The sequence below is a fragment of the Gorilla gorilla genome, chromosome 6, assembly GCF_029281585.2.
Source record: "Gorilla gorilla gorilla isolate KB3781 chromosome 6, NHGRI_mGorGor1-v2.1_pri, whole genome shotgun sequence".
NCBI classification, from domain to species: domain Eukaryota; kingdom Metazoa; phylum Chordata; class Mammalia; order Primates; family Hominidae; genus Gorilla; species Gorilla gorilla.
In genome coordinates, this window is record NC_073230.2 from 22,053,030 (window position 1) to 22,077,843 (window position 24,814).

The following is a 24,814-nucleotide window of genomic DNA, read 5'->3' on the forward strand; positions in this document are numbered from 1 at the left end:
TTACTTTACTTTTTTATTTTATTTTATTTTATTTTATTTTATTTTAATTTTATTTTATTTGAGACAGAGTCTCACACGGTCACCTGGGCTGGAGTGCAGTGGCACGATCTTGGCTTACTGCAACCTCCCAGGTTCAAGCGATTCTCCTTGCCTCAGCCTCCCAAGTAGCTGGGATTACAGGCGCCCACGACCATGCCTGGCTAATTTTTTCGTATTTTAGTAGAGACGGGGTTTCACTATGTTGGCCAGGCTGGTCTCAAATTCCTGACCTCATGGTCTGCCCACCTGAGCCTCCCAAAGTGCTAGGATAATAATCTTACACTCTTTAAAGCAAAAACGTTTTGTTGATTCAATAATGAAAAGCATTCTTCATTTCATGGAAAGAAAGCTGGTAAGTTAAATGGTAGAAAAAAATTACTTTATTCATGGAAACATTTCAACTTTGCTATTTGGTGAGCCACAAAGGAAATCTGTTATACTGTTGTCATGTTTGTTATGAGTGCTTTCATCTGCTTGCTTATTTTTGGTTGAGATTAGGAGAGTTATCTAAAAAGCATTAAGGCAGGTATAAATGCATTTTTGTTTATGACTGTCATCTTTAGTAAGACATAAGATTTACTCTTCAATGTAGTGATTTTCATATTTGTATTAAATAATATGATTTAATCATTCATTCATTACAAAATAAAATGTTATCAGCCAGAATGCTGAAATACCTGATAATGCAGCTCATTATTATTCCAATTAAATATATTGTACTTCTCCAGGAAATATGGCATCATGTTCTCCAAAATGCACATGCAGAAAATCATTATAATATATTTTGCCTAGATGTTGGGTATAAATTCGGTTCCTCAGTACTGAATTATGATTTATGTGGATTCATCTTGTTAACCATTTAGAGAACCAATTTTCATTCAACAGTATTTATGAAGCCAGACTTTTGTTAGGGGATAGGGGTGATAGGTGGGGTAGAGAGAATTCAAACACCTGAGCTATAATAGTAAAAATAGTTACAAAAGGCCATTGTATTAAAATTTCAATCCTAAAAACAAGATCATATAAACATATTAAATGCTAGCATCATCTATTTTGCATTAAAATTAGCAGAGAGGAATAATTATTTTTAAGCATTTTTACATCATAGTTTTGTCTATTTTTTTACATATACATGACATAGACAGTAAAATCAATCAAAAAACATACCGTTCTCCTTGTTTTCCACCACTTTTGGGGTTCACAAAAACTAAAAGTGGGTGAGTACCAGGCACAGGAGTGACCTATAAGAAAAGTTATATACATGGAAAAATTATTAGGCCCATTATACATGAAGAAGACTCCTTGTTATTTCTAAATTATAAAATACCAATATGCAATTTCAATATTACTTTCCACAATGTGTGTGTGTGCATGTGTGTGTGAGTGTGTGCGTGTGTGTGCATGTGTGTGTGTGTGTGTGTGTGGTGTGTTCAACAGGAAAACCTCCTCCACAAAGAAAGGCATGCCTATCTAGGTAGAGGGCCGAGGGGAAGGCAGTCAGGAAGAGGGAATAACATTTGTAATTCCTGTAAGATAAAAAAAAAAGTTACGATTTTCAGACAGTAAGTGAACGAGCCAGAATACAGCAGAATTTGAGGAAAAAGGGATGAGAAGCAAAGAAAGAGATCAACTTATAGAGAGGCCTCCTTTTATGCAGGAGTCCTAATTGAGAGTTTTGAGGCATGTGTGGAATCCATCTTCCCAACCACCTGTGAACTGGAAAGAAACTCAATAAGATCCTTTGAGGTCCCTTTTGGCCTAAGAGTCCTTATCTACACAATTTGTTCAGTGCTTTCTTTTCCTCTTTGCTGAATAGGTTGCTAGTTAATCAAGTCTATTTGCTAAGTAGAGTCCATTAACTATTGATCTCTCTTTCAGGTAACACGAATTGACTCGACTATACGTCATGTGCTACTGCTTTCATCACAGCTCAGCTCTCAGTTGAACAAGAAAGACAAACTTTCTGTCCTAATGGAGCTTATATTATAGTGGAGAAATATACAATAAACAAATACATATTTAGTAACGAAACATGCCACGATGGGAAATAAAGCAGGTAAGGTGATAGCACGTATTTTTGTGGGTAGAGTTGTTTTACGTAGTGTGGGAAATGACAAGTGTTGTCTCTTACCTGATTCCAATGTTAAATAACAGACTTTTTAAAATAAAAGTATTCCTATTCAATGTAACCCTATGTAACTCCCATCTAAATACAGTTTGATGAAAAAAATTTAATAACAGAAGTATTCAGCTAATTGTGTCCTCTAAATACTAAGTTGAACAGTTTTGGATCAATCTGCTTTTTTGAAAGTACATTCAAATTATCTTTACTGCAGTGTTATTTCTCCTCTAGAAAGTATTCTTAAATGTTTAATGAGACAATTAAAAACACTCATTTTACCATATCATGCCCTTCCTTCCTGTCTGTTTAACAATATAAGTTAAAATATTCTACTAACATATTTTCCTCCACTTCTTTAGTAAAATGGCATTTTTCTAATGAGAATAGGCAATGGGGAAATGTTAAAATCTTCACATTACCGAAGTGGGAAGATTGACTGAGATACTCGTAATTTTTCTATTCATATCCAACTAGCTCTCATTATAATTTACTGTGTCTGTTTCTATTTTACTTTCCATTGCAAAGAGGACAAAGTTTCTTTCTTCCTAATGTGTCTCCAATTCAGCTGGGAGAAGGATGAGCAGGAAAAACTTATGCACTAACTTCCCAGGTCTCCCCTGAACCAAATGTGTGCAATCAATTAATGTACATAAAGTGCCTATTATCTTTAAGCCATGGTGGCTGCGGATTGCAACGGGTACCCCTTCCTCCCATTAAAAACTAAAATCAAAAAAACATCTATATCTAAAAACCTGTGTTCGATTTTCTTTATTTCTCATCCTACTACAAATTGAAACTCCTAACGTTTTCATAAGCAAATATGCAATAATAAATAGATGTAGATTTTAGTTGACTTTTTAGTCAATTTGAACTGTTTCTACTGCTTTTTAAGTAGAAATGGGAATCTCAAAGTAAACAGATTTTTAAGCATGAGCAAAGTATTAACTCTGAACCCAAATACTCATTAGGATGAGTTTTCCTTTTCTCCCTAAAGTCAACATTCATTTTATAACTATATGAGATTATACAAAAATTCATGCTGAGTCCAATATATGGAATTATTTTCAAACTATGTTTTGAAATGTCTCTCAGAGATATTTAATTGTGAGAATATTTATAGACATCACTATAAATTGTCAAGTAAAGGGGAATTAAAATTGTATTTTAAGTTATATACTGTTATGAAAAAATAAATATCCCACTGGAATAGATTATAGTCAGTAAGGCATTTCAAAATAAAACACAAAATCTTGATGTAATTTTTAGGGGTAGTTAAATGGAGAAACAGATTAAATGTATTAGAAAAATCAGAGAATTTAAAGAATTTAGAGCAATGATGATATTCCACGAGTGGCAAAAGTTGAATATCCAATATGGATATACAGGAATAATATCAATCAATTAGCAACCATTATTTTACATAATACTTCTCTCATTACTGAGTATGAGTTCATTTTCAGACAGTCCTAACATTTAAAGTATGAGATAAGTAAAATTGTGGATATTATCACATGTAGTCTTTCAATTAGTTAATTTGATCTGTTTGATTCCAGATTCTGGTTTTCAAAGAGGTCAATCAAATAAGAACTATCTTTGCATTGTATTGCAATGCAAAACATGTCTACTGACAAAATGAATATAAATAGTTTTCTTAGTTTCTGAAACTCAGTATATCTGATTTTGGTGAATAAAGTTTTATGGAAATATCTTACATTAATATTTTTTAAATTTTACAGTAATATTTTTATTTTTTTGAAAAACTCTCAAATTTACAGAAAAGTTGCAATGACTCTCAATTAACTTTTTCCCTCAACCACTTGAGAGTAAGTTGCCAAAATTCTACTCCATCACTACCACTCCCATTTACATTAGTATTTCCTACATATAAAAACATTCTCTCATATATACATATATATATACATATATATATATACACAATACAACCATCAATAACAGAAAACTAATATGATTTTGGACTAGTTTTGTGGAAAAAAACTATTATTGGGACAACTGATGAAACCTAAATGGGATCTGAGGTACCGATGTAGTTAGGTACCAACGTTATATTCAAGCTTACTAATTCTCTTTTGGATTGTATCCAATCTGTCTATGAATTTAGAATTTTTACTTTCACAAAACAATTGTGAAATAATATGTAAAACTCAATTATTCTGAAAATACATTTGCTGCAATCCTAAAATATTGTGTCCTTTTTGTTATAGATTTTGGTGGAGTAGGAGGTGAAAGACAAAAACACAACTATGTCAAAAATTCTGTCAGCTGAAAACCATTCTTTGAAGTACATATTTATACAGCATTTGAGATCATCTGCAGTGGAACAGCATATAGAACAGATGACATCCTAGTTGATTTGTTTAAAGGATGAAAGAACCCTCAACCTGCTCTCAATCTCCCATGACTCTTCCATTGTGCTTGAGGCTCTCTACAGAGCCCTGTGTCTTTTCAAAACAGTTAAACAATAATTGAGATACAGTAATATGGTTTCACACACACAAAAACACTGATGAAGAGAGAAAGTGTCTAGGAAAGATTTTATAGCATCTGTGGTAGTTGAAATCTTGAAGAATGGTTATAAATTTGATGTGCAGGGCATTCCAGGAGACTGTTCACACTGGATTCTCCACCATACTGAATAGAATTCATCATGTAAAATCTTACTTAATCACATAAAGGGGCAGTTAAAAACAGTACATTTAAAGAGCATGATTTTAGAGTTAGACTGGTTTTGGATCCCAGTTCAATCACTTCTCTCTATATACACACTCTGTCCTTTAATGATCTCATCTTATCTGATGGCTGCCATCAATGCCTTTCACTCCCAAATTCATGTCTGCCTTTTCTTCTAATTTCTAGGTTCACATATTGGTCTACCTACTTGATATTTTTATTTGGATATCTAACAGCAGCAGAAATTTCCCTCTAAACATTCATACAGATGCTCCCCTATCTCAGTCAATGGCAATTTCATCATTTCAGTTGCATGGTCCAAACTATTAATATCTTGGAGAAGTTCCCGATTCCTCACTTTTCTCATAAACCCTGTAGTCAATTCATCAGCATATCTTTTGCTCATTCCTCAAAATATATGTAGAATCCCATCACATCTCTCTACTTCCACTGCTCCATCCTAATAAGCCTACATCCTATAACCCTTGAATAACTTCAAGAGTAATCTACTGGACTCTTGGCTCCCCAACAATCTAATCTTGATAAGAGTAAGCCTTTTAAAATACCATTCAATCATGTCACTCCTCTGCTTATCTTTCCCACCAATATCTTCTCATCACACTCAGATCAAAAGTCAGTCTTTATTGAAGCCTTCAAGCCTTTAAAAATTCTAGCCCCTGTTACTTCTCTGAATTACTTGCTACCACTTTCCATCTTGCCCACCCTACTCCAACTACAGTTCTTACTGACCCTAGGCATATACTTACCTTAGGGCTGTCCATTCCCCATATATCCAAATGACCAACTGCTTCATCTCTTTTAAGTCTTTACCCAAATATCACTTTATTAATGGGGCCTAAACTAGCCATTGTTCTTAAAATTATAGACAATTCCGACTCTTAGCCCTGATCTTTCTTATCTTACTCAGCTCTATTTTTACATCATTTATTATCTACCATTTTATGTATATGGAGATACTCAGTTTAAAGGTTGCTATAATGCTCAAAACTATAGAGTAATAATTCTGGGTTTACATAGAGAGTTAGAATGTCAATGAAGTGCTAAGTATGAAACAGTCAACAGGGTTGAGAATTCTAAAATGAGCAAAGGACATACACACACACACACACGTACACACACATACATCAAAGAAAGTGAATTGATTATATAGAGATAACTAATTTAATATACATATATACTATACAGTTACATTTAGTGCATGGGTGCATGGTTTATAGTCTTGGTGATTACAAGAATAAAATATTACAAATAAGGAAGATAAAATAAAGAGGCAGTTTTGTGAGGAAAGACACTGGTTCAGTTTTAGATATCGGGTCCTCCTTTCTTTCTTGTGCTAAAAGTGTTACAAACTAGATTCGTTACTTCTTAAATGACCCTTTTATTTGGAAATGTTTCTCAAAGAATATTTAGGAACAAGGTAACTTCAACATAAACACAGTTTAAAACAATTGTTCTGTTTTTCTCCTTATTTCTTCACATGTGGGAGAGCCATCTGTAATTTTATATCTCTTGCATGGTAAGAAGTCGCAGTTTCAATTACATTTGATCATATGTATTAAGTGTAAACCTATGGCGTGAGCGATGACAAAGACAGAGTGCCTAACCACCTCTATTTGAAGTCCCCTAGGACTTGGGTTAATTAATGAGACTCATCCTAAGGTTATACATGATCTATTACTTCCTCTAATTAGAAATAATAATCCTGATCATTATGCTGGTTAGCTGGAAAGAAATAAGATGAATGTGCTTAACTATGATTAATAGTCTTCTTTAAGCAGTGTAGATCTCTTCTGTCACTGAAGTTATATGCAAACTGGGCTGCAACTCAATGCTTTTTAATGATACATATTTTTTAAAGCTCATGGAAAAAATTAACTTTATGGTAGATCTTTTTACCTTTGTTGATAATAAACAAACATTTTGGTATTTTAAAATTGATAAATACAACACAAAATTACTATTTTTTCATTTTGCATATAATAGCTATCCAGAACTTTATTCTTTTATTTTTTTTCTCCAAAACTATGTGGCTATATATGTGTATTCTATTTTGGTCCTTTCCGCTGAGGTACAACAGACTTTTGCACATGATTATATACCAACATTTTTTTAATTCAAAAAATTATTACTATACATATGGTATTTTCTTAACTAGTGTTTTGTTAGGGCTGATTTCTATACTTGTCCCACTCACAATTTTAGCTGACACTTTCATATGCCAAAGAAAGTTATAAAAAGTTATTATCTGGTTAGAGAGATGAAACACATCCACAAAGAATGTTAATCATCTAAGATTTTTAATGTGACTAATTTAGCTGTAATAAGGTAGAATATTTCAGATTATTTTAAAAGAGAAAATAAAATCAAACATATTACTATGTAGGTTTAAAACCTTTAAAACACTGCATGTACTATTTAATTTTGGTTTTGATGTCTGGGCAAATTGAGGTATGATTACGAAAATCTTGGAAAACTGAGATTAGAGGAGTTAAAATTCTGTTGCATACATAAATTGTATCTCAAAGCCCGCAGCAATATAAAAGTACACAGAAGAACAAGATGTTCAGAAGTTTAGCAGTTACATACATGTTAAAAAATTTTAAGCAAAGAGACAGGGTGTCTTGGGAGTGAAACACACAAACTCTAGTCAGATGGTCTTCATTCAAACCTTGGTTTTACCACTGACTGTGTCCTTGGGGAAGTTATCTTACCTCTGAACATCAACATGATTTTGAAAATGATGATAATAATGGTATTGATCTCATATGTTTATTGAGAGAATTAAACAAGCTAATATGTATAAAATACCATCATAATGCTTAAGCTATCCTATTTAACAAATGATATATGCTTCCCATCTGTGATGAGAAGTATGTGCCTAGTCATGTGAAATACAATTAGATTTCAGAATTAGGCTTCCCTTTCATTAATTTCATTCCAGGAACCCAGAGTAGCTGAAGATTTAAACTTATCAATATTAGGCATCCACATATTGAATTAAAATGTTGATTTTTTTCAATGAAAATTTTATAGGATAATTTAATTAATGAATTTTTTTGCTAATAAAATTGTGGATAGATTTTATATTTGACAGCTCCTATGAAATTTCTAAACATATGGATATGAGTTCCAAAATGTACATCTTGATTTACTTTTTTATAATTAAATTTTCTGTTCTCTAATATATAATAATTTTATTATTCAGAATTCCCTCCTTTTATATGAGTTTAATAATTTATGAAAAATTTTCTATTCACAATGGATTTTTAGATAAAAAAACAGTAACTTAGTTATCAATATTTAATAAATTATTATTAAATTTTAATGACATTCAAGATGATAAAGAAGCAAGCATTTAGGCATCTACTCTGTGCCCTGAACTGTGTTCTCATATTGAAAAATACAAAAGACATAATCTATAGTATCAGAAATAAAATAAGAAATAAAAAAAGATGATAGAAATCAAATATAATGAATGCAAGTGTGTGACATACTGTTTGTATGTTAAATTGTTGGTAAATATTCCCAGAGAATGTGAAACTTGAAGTATAGGCAGTTGGAACACAAAAACATAAGTAGAAAAACATACTTAAATCCACAATTTCATAAATTAAGCCAACGTTATTGACCATTTTTCTGTTGAAGTAAGAAACACAGGTAAAAAATAGAGGTAAGTAAATGTTATACATTCACCCCATACAATGTCTTAAAATGTTATTCTTGATGCCACAGGCCGTAAAGATAACTTACACGTTTTTATATAATAGTATTAAAAAATGACTACCTGTGTTTATTTAACCTAGATATATATTTGAGGTTTAAATTTTGACTTAAAATTTTGACTTAAAAATTTGAAAGCTAGAAATATATTACAATAAATTCTTTATTATTAAAAATTGTTTATTTAGAAAAAAATGCAGAGTTCATTTTCTTCTTTCCTAGTCTTTTTTGCTATCAAAGTGACTCTTCATATCATACCCATACTAAATATAAATATATAGAGAGATATAAAGTATACCTGTAAATAAATAACACATATGTATTTAATAAGTGTGTATATTTAGCAATAATTTGCAAATCTTTCAAAAGATCTCTTGTCAATTTGAGTTTAAATGGAGATAAAATCATAAATGATTAATTTAACCAGAATGTTACTCTGTCAATCAACCGTAAGACTGACATCTTGATAAATTAATAAAGATCTTTCTGAAAGAGTCTACTAAGCTAATATTCAGATTAAACAAATGTGTTGATAGCTGAACATATGCCCCTTTAGAGCCTAGAAGTATCAAATATGAAACCTACTAAAATTTTGATTTAAAAAATCATACCTGCAGGCCTTGTCCATCTACAGTAACAGAGTTGGCTCTTTGCATTTTATTCTTGTCGATCACTTTGTTTGGCTGCTGGGAACCACTCTTTTCCTTTTTCACTGTTGATTGTCTTTCCTGTAAAAAAGAAAATTTTGATAAAAATAAAAATTAGGAAAATAACATAATAAAATGTTAAGTTGTTTTTACTAATAGAAGAGTTTAATGGTTACAAACACAGGCTCAACTTTCTAATTTGAAGTTCCTAGTGAATAATATGAAAGCTGTTGTTTTCAACTGGCTCAATATATATGATAGCTTCATGATCGAACCACCATTTAAAGAAATAATGAGAAAGAATACCAAATTGTATTATCCCTATGTGCCCAATTATGACTCTTTATCAAAAGTTACTAAGGATTACTAAAGTTGATTATTTTCATATGTAATGATACACAGATAAAGGGTATAGGATTGTAATTTAAAGAATGTGGTATTGAGTACTAAGAAAAGCTTATAAATACATGCAATATTGAAAATTATTTTTAATTGCGTGATGGACTTTTAAGCTACTATTTATATCAAAAATAGCATATATCTTAAAACTGACATTCCATCCCAGCTAATTACTTTGTTCCTCATAGTAAAAAAATTTCTTTTAGGAGTTGCCTGCTCCCTGTTTCTATTTCCTCTCTTTTCACTCTCTCTTAACACAACCCAATCAACTTGTATCACCATTACTCCACCAAACTATCTTTTATTAAAATCACCAATGACCATCTCAGTTTCACATCTAATGATCAGTCTTCATCTTCTCAAATCTTTCAGCAGCATCTGACAGAATTGATTTCTTCTTACTCTTTGAAAACTTGCCTCACGTGGCTTCCAGGACACTTCTTTCTCTGAGCTCTCTTCTTCCTTCACAACTTCGCCCTCATAGTCTCTTTTGCCCATTGCTTCTCCAGCTTTGCCACCTGTAAGACTCAGCCTCTTCCTTGGACCTCTCATCTTCTCTATCTACCCTCACTCCCTAGGTAACTTCATTCATTCCCACAACTTTCAATTTCATTTTTATGAAGATTTCTAAATGTATAATTCTTGTTCTGATTTCTACCTGAGCCTTAATTTCCACATGCAGATACTGTTTCTAAATGTCCACATGAAGGCCTAAAGCACAAAATTGTAAAATGTCCAAGATTAGTTTTAAAATTTCCTGCCTACTCTGTCCCTTGAAAATAAATCTCAAATTGGATGACTACTCACCACCTGCCTCATTACATGGTTTAAACAGCCATTATCTTTTTTTGCTTGGATTATTGTAACTATCACCTAATGAATCATTCTACTTCCATTTTTGTGTCCCTACACTCAGTTCTCTACACAAAAGCCAAACTCATCCCTTTTTTTACCCTACTCCAGCTGCACTGGCTTCCTCATTGTTCCTTGATCATAACAATCATGCTTTAAATTCAGAGCTCTTGCAATCATTCTGCAGTCTGCTGGAAAACTTGCCACTGCACATTTGTGGGCCTTGGTCCTGACTTCAGGATGTGGTCAAATGTCAGAGAAGTTTCTCTAGTCCCTTGAGCCTCCTTTTAAAACATCAATTATTACAACCTAAAGTATTTTTTATTTGATTTGTTTAATTGTCTGCATTCTTTCATCTTAATCAAAGTTCCATAAGTAAAAGAACTTTCTTTGTTTCACTGGTCTATATCAGATCCTAAATCAGTGACTAACTAAAGTCAGGATAAATGAAGAAATAAATGAAAACTTTTTTGAAAAGTTTTCTAAGTTCTTGAAGCAACTGTTGAGAAGGATTCTTGGGGATTTTAGGCTTGATGTGAAAAACTGTCCTAATTGATTGGCAATGCATGCCATGGGTGCTTAAGTGCTTTAGTACCACACATTTCCTATCACTTACTCAGCTATATATATTTCCTAGTTCCTATATTTGCTTGTTAGAGTACCATTTCAATTTCTGTAATTTAGAAACATAGGTTTTTACCTGTGCAAATGTATGGGGTAACTGAGAAATGTTTTACACGTAAAGGGTATTTAGAGTGATCATTGCCCAAGTACAATACATTTATTAAGTATAATCACCCTTCTCTGCTATCAAGCATTGAATTTATTCCTAGAAAGACATTTTTAAATAGCTTTGAAAGTAAAGCTGTTTTTAAATATATTAGAGCTAGATGGATCAGAAATCGTCTCTGACTAAAATAAATGCTAATCCATATAGTCCATTTACCTTGCAATTCCATGGTGCAAAAACACTGAATATATTTTGTGTGTGGCTGAAAATGGATGCCATAATAGGATTCCTGAAATTCAAGTCGTTTGGAAAGTGATGTACTTTCATATAAGCATAATTTCTGGCAAAAATATTGATTTTTAAAAGAAAGTTCCTCCTTTTTAAGTTTGCAAATTATAATTTTATTCATAGATAGTTAAATGGCATAATGTATATAGGAGTGAATTATTAGATGAGGTTTGGAATCAGAATGCCTGAGTTGAATCTCATCTCTACTACCTAAGTATTATGTAACCTAGAGGGTTTATGCTTTGGCAAAATGGAGATAGTGATACCTATTTCTCAGAGTTGTGTAAGGTTTAATAGAAAATGTATAGTCTGTAATATTGTCACTACATTAAAGTATGTATTCAATATAACAGTTACTATGAATGATGTAAAATAGTTGTGGTTGCCTTTTTGGGTACTCATCAACATTGTTTTTATATTTCCAAATGTGTGTGTGTATGAAAAAACATTCAGTGGTTACGTCAGGAACATATTTAAAATTTAAAAGTTCAACGCTTATATTTGAAAATGCATAGCTTGTGTTAGCTGTTCAAAAACTTAATGCTGTTGGTGAGTGTGGAAATAATTTACTCCAGCATTCTTGCATGCACATATATAAAACATGGCATCAATATTTTGTAAAAATCTGCAATGTGAAAGATATACCTTAATACAGTCATTTTTCCTAATTATCCAACAATTGTTGTTTGGCATTCAATTTATAAAATGCTTACACTTGAAGAATTAAATAAAATTCAATTTGATTAGTTACAATGGAACTGGGAATTTGCACCAGATTATATATTTATGTTTTAATGGAAATTTAAGACATGCAAGTATATGTTTTTAAAGAGCTACGAAACCATCTATTAATATTACTTTACTCTTCGCCACACGTATAGCTAGGGAAGTTCTTGTGTTCTAAGAACCTCCAAATGGCAGAGATAGCAGCTGATTAAATGACATCATGTCCCTCCAAGTAGTCACCCCCCTAAGTAAGTTGGGCAGGAGACTAAACAATTGCTTTAGTGTAAACAATCAGAAATAATACAAACAGGCTGCGTGTGGTGGCTCATACCTGTAATCCCAGCATTTTGGGAGGCTGAAGCAGGCAGATCGCTGGAGCCCAGGAGTTCAAGACCAGCCTGGGCAACATGATGAGACCCTGTCGCTACTAAAAACGCAAAAATATAGTCGGGCATGGTGGTGGACACCTGTGGTCCCAGTTACTCTGGAAGCTGAAGTGGGAGGATCACTTGAGTCTGGGGATGGAGGTTGCAGTGAGCCAAGACTGTACCACTGAACTCCATCCTGAGAGACAGAGTGAGACTCTGTCTCAATAAATAAATAAATAAATAAATAAATAAAAACAAATTTTAAAACCCTAAGTTGAGTTTTCAACTCATGAGATTTCATTTATGAAATCCAGAATTATGAGAAAGAGGTATATAACAAGTTAATTTTTAAATCCTCAGTGTATCCATCTGTCTGTGTATTTTATTATAGTATCTAATACTAAAATGGTAAGCATTCATTTAAACACAAACACACAGACACACGCATCAAGAAAACCAAGTGATTTCTTTGGGGAAAAATGTAAATGTGTGGAATTTGTGCAATTAATCCAGTCTAAAATCTTAAAAACAGGAGAGCCTCATCACTATTTAATTTTTCTTCTATTTCCATTGAGAAAATTGTCTCTCCTTTTTATATGAGGGACAGGAAGGGGGAGGCAATTGTATCCTCAAAAAATTTCCTGTCCACCAGGTTTCACTAGCTTCTTTGGGAAGGTAAATTGACCCTGACTGGCAGACCTCTATTATGATATTTATGAGAGTTAATTACCAATGTTGAAGTTATTGAAAAGTTTCAGAAAGAGCTCACCAATCTTAGGTTGCACAATCATTCAGGATAAAATTGCTCTCTGATAACAGGGGACAGTGTTTGCCATTTAACCTTCAGTTTCTTTCTTTAAGTTTTGGGGCTCTAAACCACAAAATAAATTACATTGTTGTAATTAAGGCAAATTTCCTTCTGCCAGATAAATCATCCTAGATATACAAAGAGTTGGAAAATTGTTGCTTTAATCAATAGAAATTATTCAAACACTGAAAAGAGCTACTCTAACTAAAAAAAGTCATGAAAGAAAATAGAACATATAACTACAAAATATAAAATACAGTTATTGATATTTGAGCATTTTCAAATATCAACCATTTGTGTTTGCTATGTAGACATTTTAAATATAGAATTCAGTGTTTTGTGATCCGTAGACTCCACAAGTAGCACAACAGATCTTAACTGGGGAATATATTGTATTAGAATTCCAAAAGAATAATCATCATCATAAACAGAGAAGAAAAGCCAAAAAGACCATTCACAGAAAATAGAAAGATGAAATAAATAAAATAAAAAGACCTCACTTTATATATGTGCTCTAAAAAAAAAATCTTTGTCTACATCATGCTGATTCTCAGAGGTAGAGTATTTGTACACTGGTGAAAACTGCTTTCACAAAAGGGTTGTTTACCACAATACTTAAGCCTGCTGTTATCGATCGCTGGCAAACTGCAAGCAGCAAGTGATGATTACCTCAAGAACAGGGTTTTCTTCTTTTTGTCCAGTCTCAGCATGAGAAACTGGCAGCAGCAAAGCACCTCCACTGGTACAAAGCTACAAAGGCGAGTGCTTTCCTGCCAACAGCATCCATCACTTGTATCGTAGAACTTACTTTCCCTGCTACTACTGCACAACTTGCCTGAATGGAGATTTAGTCCTTTCTGCCACTGGAGCTAGGCCACATGAATTTTCCAGAAACCCTAGAGTTTTTAACCCAAGGTATCATATAGATTCACAGCAGTTAAGATCTCTCTAATGCAGAAATGTTACCACATTCAGCGGGGCTTACGAAGGTTCGGTCTGAGACACCAACTTACTAACAAACTGCAAAGCTGCACCTTTAATCAATATGGACTGCATGTGGGATTTGAACATTTTAGTGGTTGAAGGAAACAAATTCATTTCAAAAATGATGAACGCTCTAAATCTATTAGTAATCTTTGGAAATTGCAGCAAAACTATTTGCTGACTAGAAAAAACAGTTTTGATTGTTTTTAATTATAAAGTTTTAAACATAAATATAATAAACGATATAAGGTCTAAAGATTTTTATTTCTTTTAAACTTAGTTAAGTAAGTACTTTTAAAAAAGGCAAAAACAACTTTTTGTAAAGGCAAAAGTATGAGTTTAGAAGCCAAATTGCAGCTTTGTCTTTTATTTCTGTGTAAGCTTGGGCAAGTTATTTACCATTGCTATGTTACCATTTATTTTAACTATAAATTGGAAAGCTTATGTCAGAAAAAAGTACGAAAATTTAGATAAAAGTACTAACATAAAACAGGCACTCAGTAAATGGCAATGATTTTAAAGTATAGATAAAAAATTTTATTTATTTTATTATTAAGTTAATCACAGGTATACTGCTTGGTCATAGCAGTAAAAGGTAAGTGTCGTAAGAAGTATGATTTATTTAACATCCTGTACTTTATTTGCCCACTAAGTCACCATAGCTGAGAATAATTGCTGTGGTGATTTAGGTGGTGTCTTTTTGGGAGACGGGGGGCAACAAAACAGACAAAATGACAACTGGTCTTAAAGTACCTGGGGGTGTTAGTCACTTCCTACACTTGAAGGTACACTTGGTGACTTGATCCATAAGTCCCGGTTTTCACACATTACACATGAAGTTCATAGTTTCTCCTAGGATAATTTTATCCTGGGTATAAACCACTTACAAGATTTCTGTTAAGGAAATTCTTATTGGAGGGAATGAAATTTAGGAATAAGACGGTCTATGCCAAAATAACTCAATTTTGGCTATGTGCTAGTACATGGCAGCACCATTATAAAATAATGTGTGTATGTCTGTGTGTGTGTGTGTGTGTGTGTGTAGTATACATACACATATATGTATGTGTATACTTTATATACAAAAGAAGACTTTGGGCTAGGCGCGGTGGCTCACACCTGTAATCTCAGCACTTTGGGAGGCTGAGGAGGGCAGATCACGAGGTCAGGAGTTCGAGACCAGCCTGGCCAACATGGTGAAACCTCATCTCTACTAAAAATACAAAAAATTAGCCGGGCGTGGTCACGTGCGCCTATGATCCCAGCTACTTCGGCGGCTGAAGCAGGAGAATTGCTTGAACCCATGAGGCAGAGGCTGCAGTGAGCCGAGATCGTGCCACTGTACTCCAGCCTGGGAGACAGAGTGAGACCCTGTCTCAAAAAAACAAAAAAAAACAACAACAAAAAAAACAGACTTTGTAACCAACCTCAACATTCCTCTTTCTCCAATCCCTTTGTAAACCATACTGACTGTCATCCACAGTAAACTGAAAGTAAGTACCAGGAGGCAGCTCTCTTATGCTCACACTCATTGTCTCTTTCTACCACCTAAGCTAAATGCTCAACACAGTGACTTATTAGCCCTCAATCTGTTTATGCCAGTTCTAAGTAAAACTTACCTTGTAATTGTAACTGTGTAATTTAATTATTACTCAAATCATTGAATTTTGAATACAAAATGAAAGAGTCATCTTTATAAAAAATAACCTGCAAGCTTTAGAAAGACAAAATAACACAAGTTATGTGTGTGTGTGTGTGTGTGTGTGTGTGTGTGTGTGTGTGTGTGGTGTGTATGAGGAGTGGTCAAATTAAGTTTAGAGAGAACAACTGTGCAAGCTTTGGGTATTAATAATAAAAATAGTGAGTATTTTTACACTCAGATTTCTTCACAGATGTTCTTAAGTTTTTGTTATACTTTAAAAGAATTGAAACTATTATAGGTGATAAGCTTGTGATATATACAAGAAAGGCAAGATACCATTTCCAATTAGAAGATCTGTCCTCATAGAAAAGCCCTTAATCTTCAAAAATATAGCCAATGAATATAAATGTACATATTTTAAGTTAAACATTTAATGTATGTATATATCTTTCTATATGTTCTCCCACATATACTTTAACCACATTTTCCGTTAACCAAGGAGCAACTGTTCCTGATGGCAGAACATAAGGTTTCTTGTCTTTCTGTGTGTATATATGTGTATTCACACACTCAGCCATGCATATATCCATGCATGGGCTTAAGGAAATTTTTGGAACAACAAAGTTGAAAAATCTTATATAATGACTTTGAGGGATACTGGAAAGTTTAAGTTAATGTAAACCAATATATAGTGCCAGAAAACGTAAGTATAGGAAGACTTTTAAAAACTTCATATCAAAATAAAGACTTTTTTCCTGAAAATTAAAAAAATATATAAAAACAAAAATTTGGATCTATTTACTCAATCTATGTGACACAAATTATATAACTGAATACATGGGGATGCTTTGGAGATTAACAGATCTAAAGAGAAAAGTTTAGATCTCAAATGCAATGCCTATATTTGCTTGATTGGGCTGGTAATCGGGGCAGAAACAAACTCAAGAACCTGAGGATGCAAAATTAATTCTCTCACACTTAAATAACCCAATGAAATAATAAACTGTCCTAATACTTTTGTCACTTGAGTGTGTAATTTAGCAACTCTATTTTATAATAATAATTGTGATAATAATGTCACCAACTCACTTAAAGAATATAAAATCAGTTTAACATTTTCTTAGATTAGAAACATTATATTTAAGTGTATGTCCAAGTATTTTTGAGTACGTCTCTGGTTAAAAATGAGAACTTTTTTTTTTTAATTTAACGAAGAGGTCTACACTGATTAAAAAGCCATTTTTGGTGGGGAGAAAACAGCAGTTATTACACTTTTTTACAAACATGTTATCCTCTAAATAAATTCATAATCTTATGTAGCATTCATATAAGCAATACTTTCTAAAATAAGCAGATTTTAATTACAATTTTAGGGAAACAATACCATTTGGGCATTTCCTATAGAGATAATAACAATTGAATTGGATATTGTCACAGAACAATGTGGAGGCTTTGCATCATCAATGCAAAGGTAAAGCAAAAATGTTACTGAAAATAATGTTGTGGCAATGCTTACATTTGTTTTCAAAACAAAAGCCATTTATTCTGACTATATTTTATTCTGATGTTTCTCTATACAATGGCATGGGCTAGGTGATTAATGCTGCATTCATTTGAAAGTGATGGGCAGTTCAAAGTAAGCAAGAGTCTCTCAACATACTGCCATTGAAACTTATATTTTGATGGCTCAAAGAATAAATTGTTTTGGATTTCCAGCAAAGTATCTACATTTTAACGTGAAAAAATGGGAATGGCACTGTTTTTCTATGCTAGTAAAAACTCTTTGTAAAGTAATCTTTATTTTTCTCTGTGAAGTCTAGGTCACATAACTTCTTGTTTTCTTAATGCTTATCACAAATATAGATAGAAAATTCTTCAAGTCTATCCCATCACCGAAAATATGAAAACCACCACTTCCAATTAGCAGAATATGAAAAAAATAAAATATAAAATGCTGGTATTCGAATGTCACTGAGCCAGCACAAAATGTTCTTTACAGCAATACAAGATGTATAATGACCTATAATTTTAAGTGTGAAAACCTGTTTTTGCTTACGCACCTCAGGAACTGAAACTCCTGAAGTGGGCAGAGTCTGCTGAAAAAGAGAAGTTCATATGAAAGCTGAAAAAGAGTCAAACTCAAAACAAATCAATGAAGTTTCTCATATCATTACATGCCTGTGAAATAAATGAGTAAATTAAAAATACATTTCCTTGGTATAATTGTACTGCTTCCTTGAATTAAATAATATCTTTTCATTGAATAAGAAATTATCTAACACAGAGTGGGTTAGGTTGTGAAATTATTTATCCAAAACACAACTTCATCTACCCAAAGCATGCTGATCAACATCTTTGGTCAGCTTTAGCTCCAAGTTCCATTCTCTTTAATAAATAATTTCCACTTAGTTTTTTTAACTTGCCCCTTTACCCATCCCAATTTTCATTTTGAAGTCCAACTCTCATTCTTTCCTAAAAATACTGTGTCTTTTGAACATAGAAACAGCTTATGATGTTCATTTTGTTTTGTGATACTCTGGAAATAAGAAAACATATTCCATTAATACCAGTAAAAGAAAAAAGCTATAATTAAATAAGTAGCAAGAATTTTACTTGAGAGTAATTTTTTTAAGATGGGGTTAAATATATTGACATTAGTCTTCACAACTGTATTTTCCATTATCTACCACTACTACCCACTTTGTAGTTCATATTGGAAAGCCTTGTTTTTTTTTTGACAAGAAATGATAAAAGGTCACTGAATTCCAAAAGCCTGCATTCTATGGAAATGAGAACATAAAATACAAATTTGGATAATTAGTTCACAAATCACACACACAATACTAGATAAAGTTTCCCCACGCTGGAACGGGAGAAGAAAAGTTGGATGGGATGCCAGGAGTTCTTAGATATTTGTGTGTCCCTGAAAAGAAGGAGGTAGTCAGAATTCCCTTTTCCTCCCTAGATACGAGCCGTCTGAGGGAGGGTCTGGGCAGTGCTAGATCACCAAGATGGGTATGAAAAATCTCAGAGTCCAGATATTATTATAGTCCCTTACCCAGGAGAACTTTAGAAAGGCAGCAAGAACCAAAAAAAAAAAAAATAGCTGAATCTGAGATAGGTAACACCTGACACCCTCACAGCTGTGCAGAATAGAGATGGACTAAAAGCATTCAGTGCACTCAAAAGTGACACAGAAGGAGAAGAGGTCTAGCACAGCCCCACAGAAAATTAAGGTGTTCAGGAATACAGCTCTATTTGGAAGATACTTCCATAATATAAGTAGAAAGTCACGCCTGTAATCCCAGCACTTTGGGAGGCCGAGGCAGGTGGATCACGAGGTCAGGAGATCGAGACCATCCTGGCTAACACGGTGAAACCCCGTGTCTACTAAAAATACTAAAAATTAGCCAGGCGTGGTGGCGGGCGCCTGTAGTCCCAGCTACTCGGGAGGCTGAGGCAGGAGAATGGCGTGAACCCAGGAGGCGGAGCTTGCAGCAGTGAGCCGAGATCGCGCCACTGCACTCCAGCCTGGGCGACAGAGCGAGACTCCGTCTCAAAAAAAAAAAAAAAAAAAAAAAAAGAAAGTACTGTGGCTGCAGATTTCTAGTCAAAAGAAGCCATGAAGTGGAAGAGTATGAGCTCTGGCCAACTATCCATTCCACAGGAGAATCTAATGGAAGTAATTATTGTTGTTTTGAAGATGAATTGACAGTAGGTCTGGTAGAGCCTTTACTGAAAACTTCCTGATTTCAGTAACATTCTTGACTTCTGAGTCCAAATCAGTCTACGTAACACCAGGGACAACGAATATTTGTGCTAGTTTCTCTCTGGGTCAGTTCAAAGATATTTGCCAACCTTATTATCATTCTTTCTTAGCTTCGGCTTGAAGTTTAAGGTCTGAATAAAATTGCAAGACATGGATATAGTCCTTCCATCTTTATCATAATATATACAAGTTTGTTCTTCAAATTCAGGTCAGGAATGTAATCCTACGGATCCTTATCCCATTCTGTGCCATGGACCCAGGAAACTCTCAGAGACTCTCAAGCAACCAAAATAAGAGACTTCAATCAGCCTCCAGAGCATGAGTCAGAGATGCCTTTTACCTTAGAAGAGTGTATGCTTACTATGCATACATTTGCAGAGAGCAGGCACTGGAAAGCCAAGTGAAAAGATTATGGCTGTCTAAATGGTTCAGAATAACAACCAAATGCAATTCAAGAGCTTCAGATAGATCCTGGTCCACTTTCACTTTTACCATGCCCAAAAAGTAAATAAATAAAAGCAACAGAAGGCATTTTGGGGATAACTGTAGACATTTGAATATGGACAAGATAATGACTGATATTATGGAATCATTGTTACTTTTCTTAGGTGAGAGTATAATAATGTCATTAGGCAGAAAATTGTCCTTAGTCTTAGAAGGTGCTTGCTGAAATATTTAGTGATGTGGTGTTATACTATGTGCAGCTTACTTTCAAAAGCTTCAGCTTTATATATATATATACACATACATATATATTTATATATAAAGAAGTATATATAAAGAAATTATGGCAACGTAATAGCAATTATTGAATATATGTGGAAAATATATTGGATTTTTGTATTGTTAGTGAATATTTTCTAATAAAATTCGAGAGAAGAAAGTTCTTTCTACCTCTTCATTATATCCTTTAACGCCTAAAAGTGTGTAAAAATGTTTCCACAATGAAATAAAAATATGTACATTATCTCAGTGAAAACTATGAAGTTGCTAGAAGGTTGAGAGAGAAGTCATAGGAGTAGGTGGGAGAGAAATAAGGAGCACTATTTTCATGGAAACAGAGTTCTCATTTAAGATGAATAAATAGAGGTAAGTTCCTAGGCTGCTGGGAAAGAGGAACAGAGAAAGAGGGGGAACTGTTAAAGATAAATGAAAAACAAGGTTTTTTTGAAAAAGCAATATTTCAGTTACAGCAGAAGGCCTTATTGACAGGCATCGCACTTTTCCAAATGTGTTCCTTTTGGGACTCAAATGCAGAAACCCACAGTGGCCAAAAGATAATACAAATAGGTAAAACAGGTCCGATGTTGCAAAGGTAAAGACTGTGCCATGCTGGATAATAATCCTCCCATTTGAAGTTATCCAAAAAAGAAAAAGAAAAGACACTGTGGTATGAAATTGAAATCTAGCTATCACTTTGCAATTAATTGGCAATTTATGGATAACATACTTGAAGTCTTCCTCTTTCTCAGAGCAGCAGGGATATGAGATATCTACTGATAGAGAGCAAGTGAGATTGGCAGAGAGGTGGTACAATGAAAAAGGTAATGAAACAGAGGTTTGTCACTTCTTTTCTGAAAATAAAAAAGCAGTTTGCTAAGGATGAGTAGCAGGATCAACCAACACTGATGACCCAGCTGGAGCTAGAAGTTTTAAATATGTAAGAGAGAAAGCCACCAGCCCTAAGAATTTTCTTATGCAACACTCAGCCTTCTGAGAGCAACACTAGAAATTTACTCCAAGAATAAGAGTGACAAAACCAACATATATCTAACCTCATTTACAATCAAAATGTATAAAGAGTTATATATTAAATGTACATGCCCATCAGTAGTTTATTCCTGTTACAATGAGCAAACCATGGTACTTAGATCTAAAAGAAAAGTAGAAACTTATTAGAAAATAAATTTAGCTATCGTATCACTTCTTTTTTTACTCTCCTGTACTTTTTAAATATCAAAGATGAGCAGAGTAAATGTTTTGGTTTTTTTGAAAATCATCATGAGTGCATGATTCTAAATGTAATATATTTTTAATCAGAATTAACACAGAAACTGTATATTTTTATTTAATCCAATGTGAGGTGTGACTACAGAGGAATGTGATTGATTTTATTTGATCAGTATCTTTTTAATATTAAATAGAATACACAGTACAGATAATTAGTTTAAAAGATGCATTTGCCTTCAGGGCACTTATTAAGTTCAATTTAATATCAAAGAATTTTTAAAAATTCTATTATTCTTAAGTATTAGGATATCTCTTGTCTTCATATTTTCTAATGTGTAATCATTTTAAATTGACAATTTAATCCAAATTGTCATAGGACAAAGAAAAATCTTTGGTGGAGATTATTGGAGGTTTGACTTAGTTAAGATATAATGAGAGCACAGTACTCACATTAAAAGGGTCATTAGTTATTTCAGGCTAAAGGAAAATTTTAAAAATGATACCTTATACCTACATAAGAACATTTATATTTATATATATATATTTTACATTTATATATTTTTCATGTTTGCTATCTTGCCTCATTTAATACTCCCACTGAAACAAGATACTTTATCTTTCAGGTTGGGAAGCTGAAAATCAGAGAGCTTAGATGCCTAACCCAGGAAAACAAAGTTAGTGACAGAATATTGCTTCCCTAACCCAGGCTCTATTTATTCAAATAACAGTAGTTGCAAGAGGAGATTTTTTTAAATTACTATTTTTAGCCTTGCCTTCATTTTTTAAGTGGTTTGGAAATAAAATTATTTTAAAATATTGATGAAGAATGAAAAATATTTAGAAATCACTATATCTACAAAGTGATACACACACACACACACACACACACACACACACACTTGTTTTGCCTGAAAAACTGGCTTGAATAATGTGAATTAATTTAACACAATAACTTCCAGTGTAGTAGTTAAAGTGTTCCAAACAAAACTATTTTAAATAGCTTTTTTTCCTTCATATACAATTGGATATATCTGGCATCAAAAAAGTAGTAAGAGACAGAGAAAAAAAACTAGGGTAAGGTAAAGAAAAATTGTCTTCATAAAATGACACTTTGTCTTAGCTGGACAGGTAAAGTTGTTCTCTCAAACAAGATAATAAAGTGTATTATCTCTAGGATATAAAAATTACATATATTTTTGGCTTCCATGATTTTTTTATATTTCAGTTTCATATAATTTGTTTAAACTTTATAATTCTTGAGGTCCTTAATTGTGTACACTCACACATATGAATACAATGCAAGTTTTAAAAAGGACGTGAGATAAAAATGATTTTAATACTATTGTTGTCTTTATTAAAACCTTTAGTAAGAGATTATTTCAGTCATAATACAAGCAAGACACTGAAAAGAAACATAAATTATTTTTCTTTTCCACAAAAATTCTGATATGTCTAATTAAGACGTAACTATAAAAATAAAACATTTTAAAAGCTACACATATTGTAATCTTATCCAGGGTCCCTTGACTACTTCTCACCTGACTCAAATTTTAAAGTTTGCATTAACAGAAATTTAATGGTAAAATATATTTTTAACTGTGGTTACTTCACTACCCTTCAACTGTAATTGCTCACAAAATATTCCATTCTTACTTAGTAAATATGATTGTTTATGTCTATTTTTAGAGTTTTGTCTGGAGGTTATTGACAAGAAGGGAGCTTAGGCTCTATCCATGCTCTCTCCCTCAATATGTGTCTATGTGTGTGTCTGGAAAGGAAATGAAACTGAAATTTCAGGAAAGGGTACCTAGTGCAATGGATGTTTAAAAACTTAAAAGATATCAAATGTTTTCAATAAAATGTAAAGAATTTATCTTTATACAGTTATCCAAATCATCTCAAACATGGATTTCTAAATATAAAAGCAATCAGCAAGAACAACTAAAAAAATTTTAGCATTTTTGGCTTGCCTACTTGATTAGCTAGCAAAAGATGCCATTAGAAATGAGTAACACCCTCTACTTAGCTAGGTCTCATAAAATCATTAGAAGTAAATATCGTTAAAGAGGTGTTCTTCAATTTAAGTCGTGACCTGCCATAAGAATATTTGAATATTTACACACTTGTAAAATAATTTTACAATGACTACTCATTCTTTTGACCCCACTCTCTGGTATATTCTACTCTTTTTACTCTTCACGTCTATTTTTCTCTAGTCTCTCTAATCTATTGTTTTTCTTTCCATTCCTTTTCTGAAAGTCTGGTCTAGGTTCCTTAAATTTATTTCAAGCATTATTAATTGCTGGGGACTGCAGCATGAACATAAAAACAGCTTTAAAATACAGGGTATTGAGTAAAGCAACTATTGCTTCTGCCACTTGCAAGTTGAGTGGTTTTAGGTAATTTTCTTAATCTCCCTAAACTTCACATTCCTCAAATGTTCACCGGGCATCATAATTATACCTACCTGTAGGATTAAAAGGATAATGTCTGACACATTTAAGTTCTCAATAAATGGTTAACTGTTTTATTAACATTAGAACCAAAATGATTCCCTTAGTTTTCACTGCCTGCTTAAGAACTCAGCAAGAAATGATGGGTTATACTTTCTTCATCTGAACATTTTTTTTGTTGCTAATAAGTGGATGGGAACCAACAGAATTTTAAAAAATAAAAACGTGTATTTGGGGGCTATTAGAGACACAGAAGAAATTATGGAGGAGGGTAGAAAACAGATCAAAGATAGAAAGCAATGGAGAAAAATGGAGACAGAGGAAGCTCTTAGAAGAAAGAAAGAACAAAATTCTCTCTCTGTTATTTTCCTCAATCATAGAAACTGTTCTTTCCAAAGACTGAGCAAAGAAAACTATGAAATCGAGGAGGAGAAAGAGGGGAGCTGATATTTACAGCACCCATCTTCAAAACACATTTCAAAATGAAACATGCACATCCTATTGACTATTTTTTCAGATTATTCTTCAGAACTCTTAATTTACATATAATTCATTAATAGATACCTATTTATGAATGTGTATATGTATATGTGACTATGTTTGTGTAT

At 33.0% G+C, this 24,814-nt stretch overlaps 1 protein-coding gene across 13 annotated transcripts in view; it reads right to left on the minus strand.

Annotated features, from left to right (window-relative positions):
• DGKB (diacylglycerol kinase beta) overlaps nucleotides 1-24,814 on the minus strand; it is a 760,061-nt gene that overhangs the window by 463,658 nt on the left and 271,589 nt on the right. For 5 of the 13 annotated variants that reach the window (XM_031013455.2, XM_004045121.4, XM_031013456.2 and 2 more), the window contains 3 exons: nucleotides 18,095-18,130; nucleotides 9,202-9,318; nucleotides 1,207-1,280 (listed from right to left, as the gene is read on the minus strand). In XM_031013455.2, coding sequence (XP_030869315.1) covers nucleotides 1,207-1,280; nucleotides 9,202-9,318; nucleotides 18,095-18,130 — 227 coding nt within the window. The remainder of the gene's footprint in view (nucleotides 1-1,206; nucleotides 1,281-9,201; nucleotides 9,319-18,094; nucleotides 18,131-24,814) is intronic. The other 8 variants (XM_031013457.2, XM_031013452.2, XM_031013458.2 and 5 more) reach the window with 2 other exon arrangements.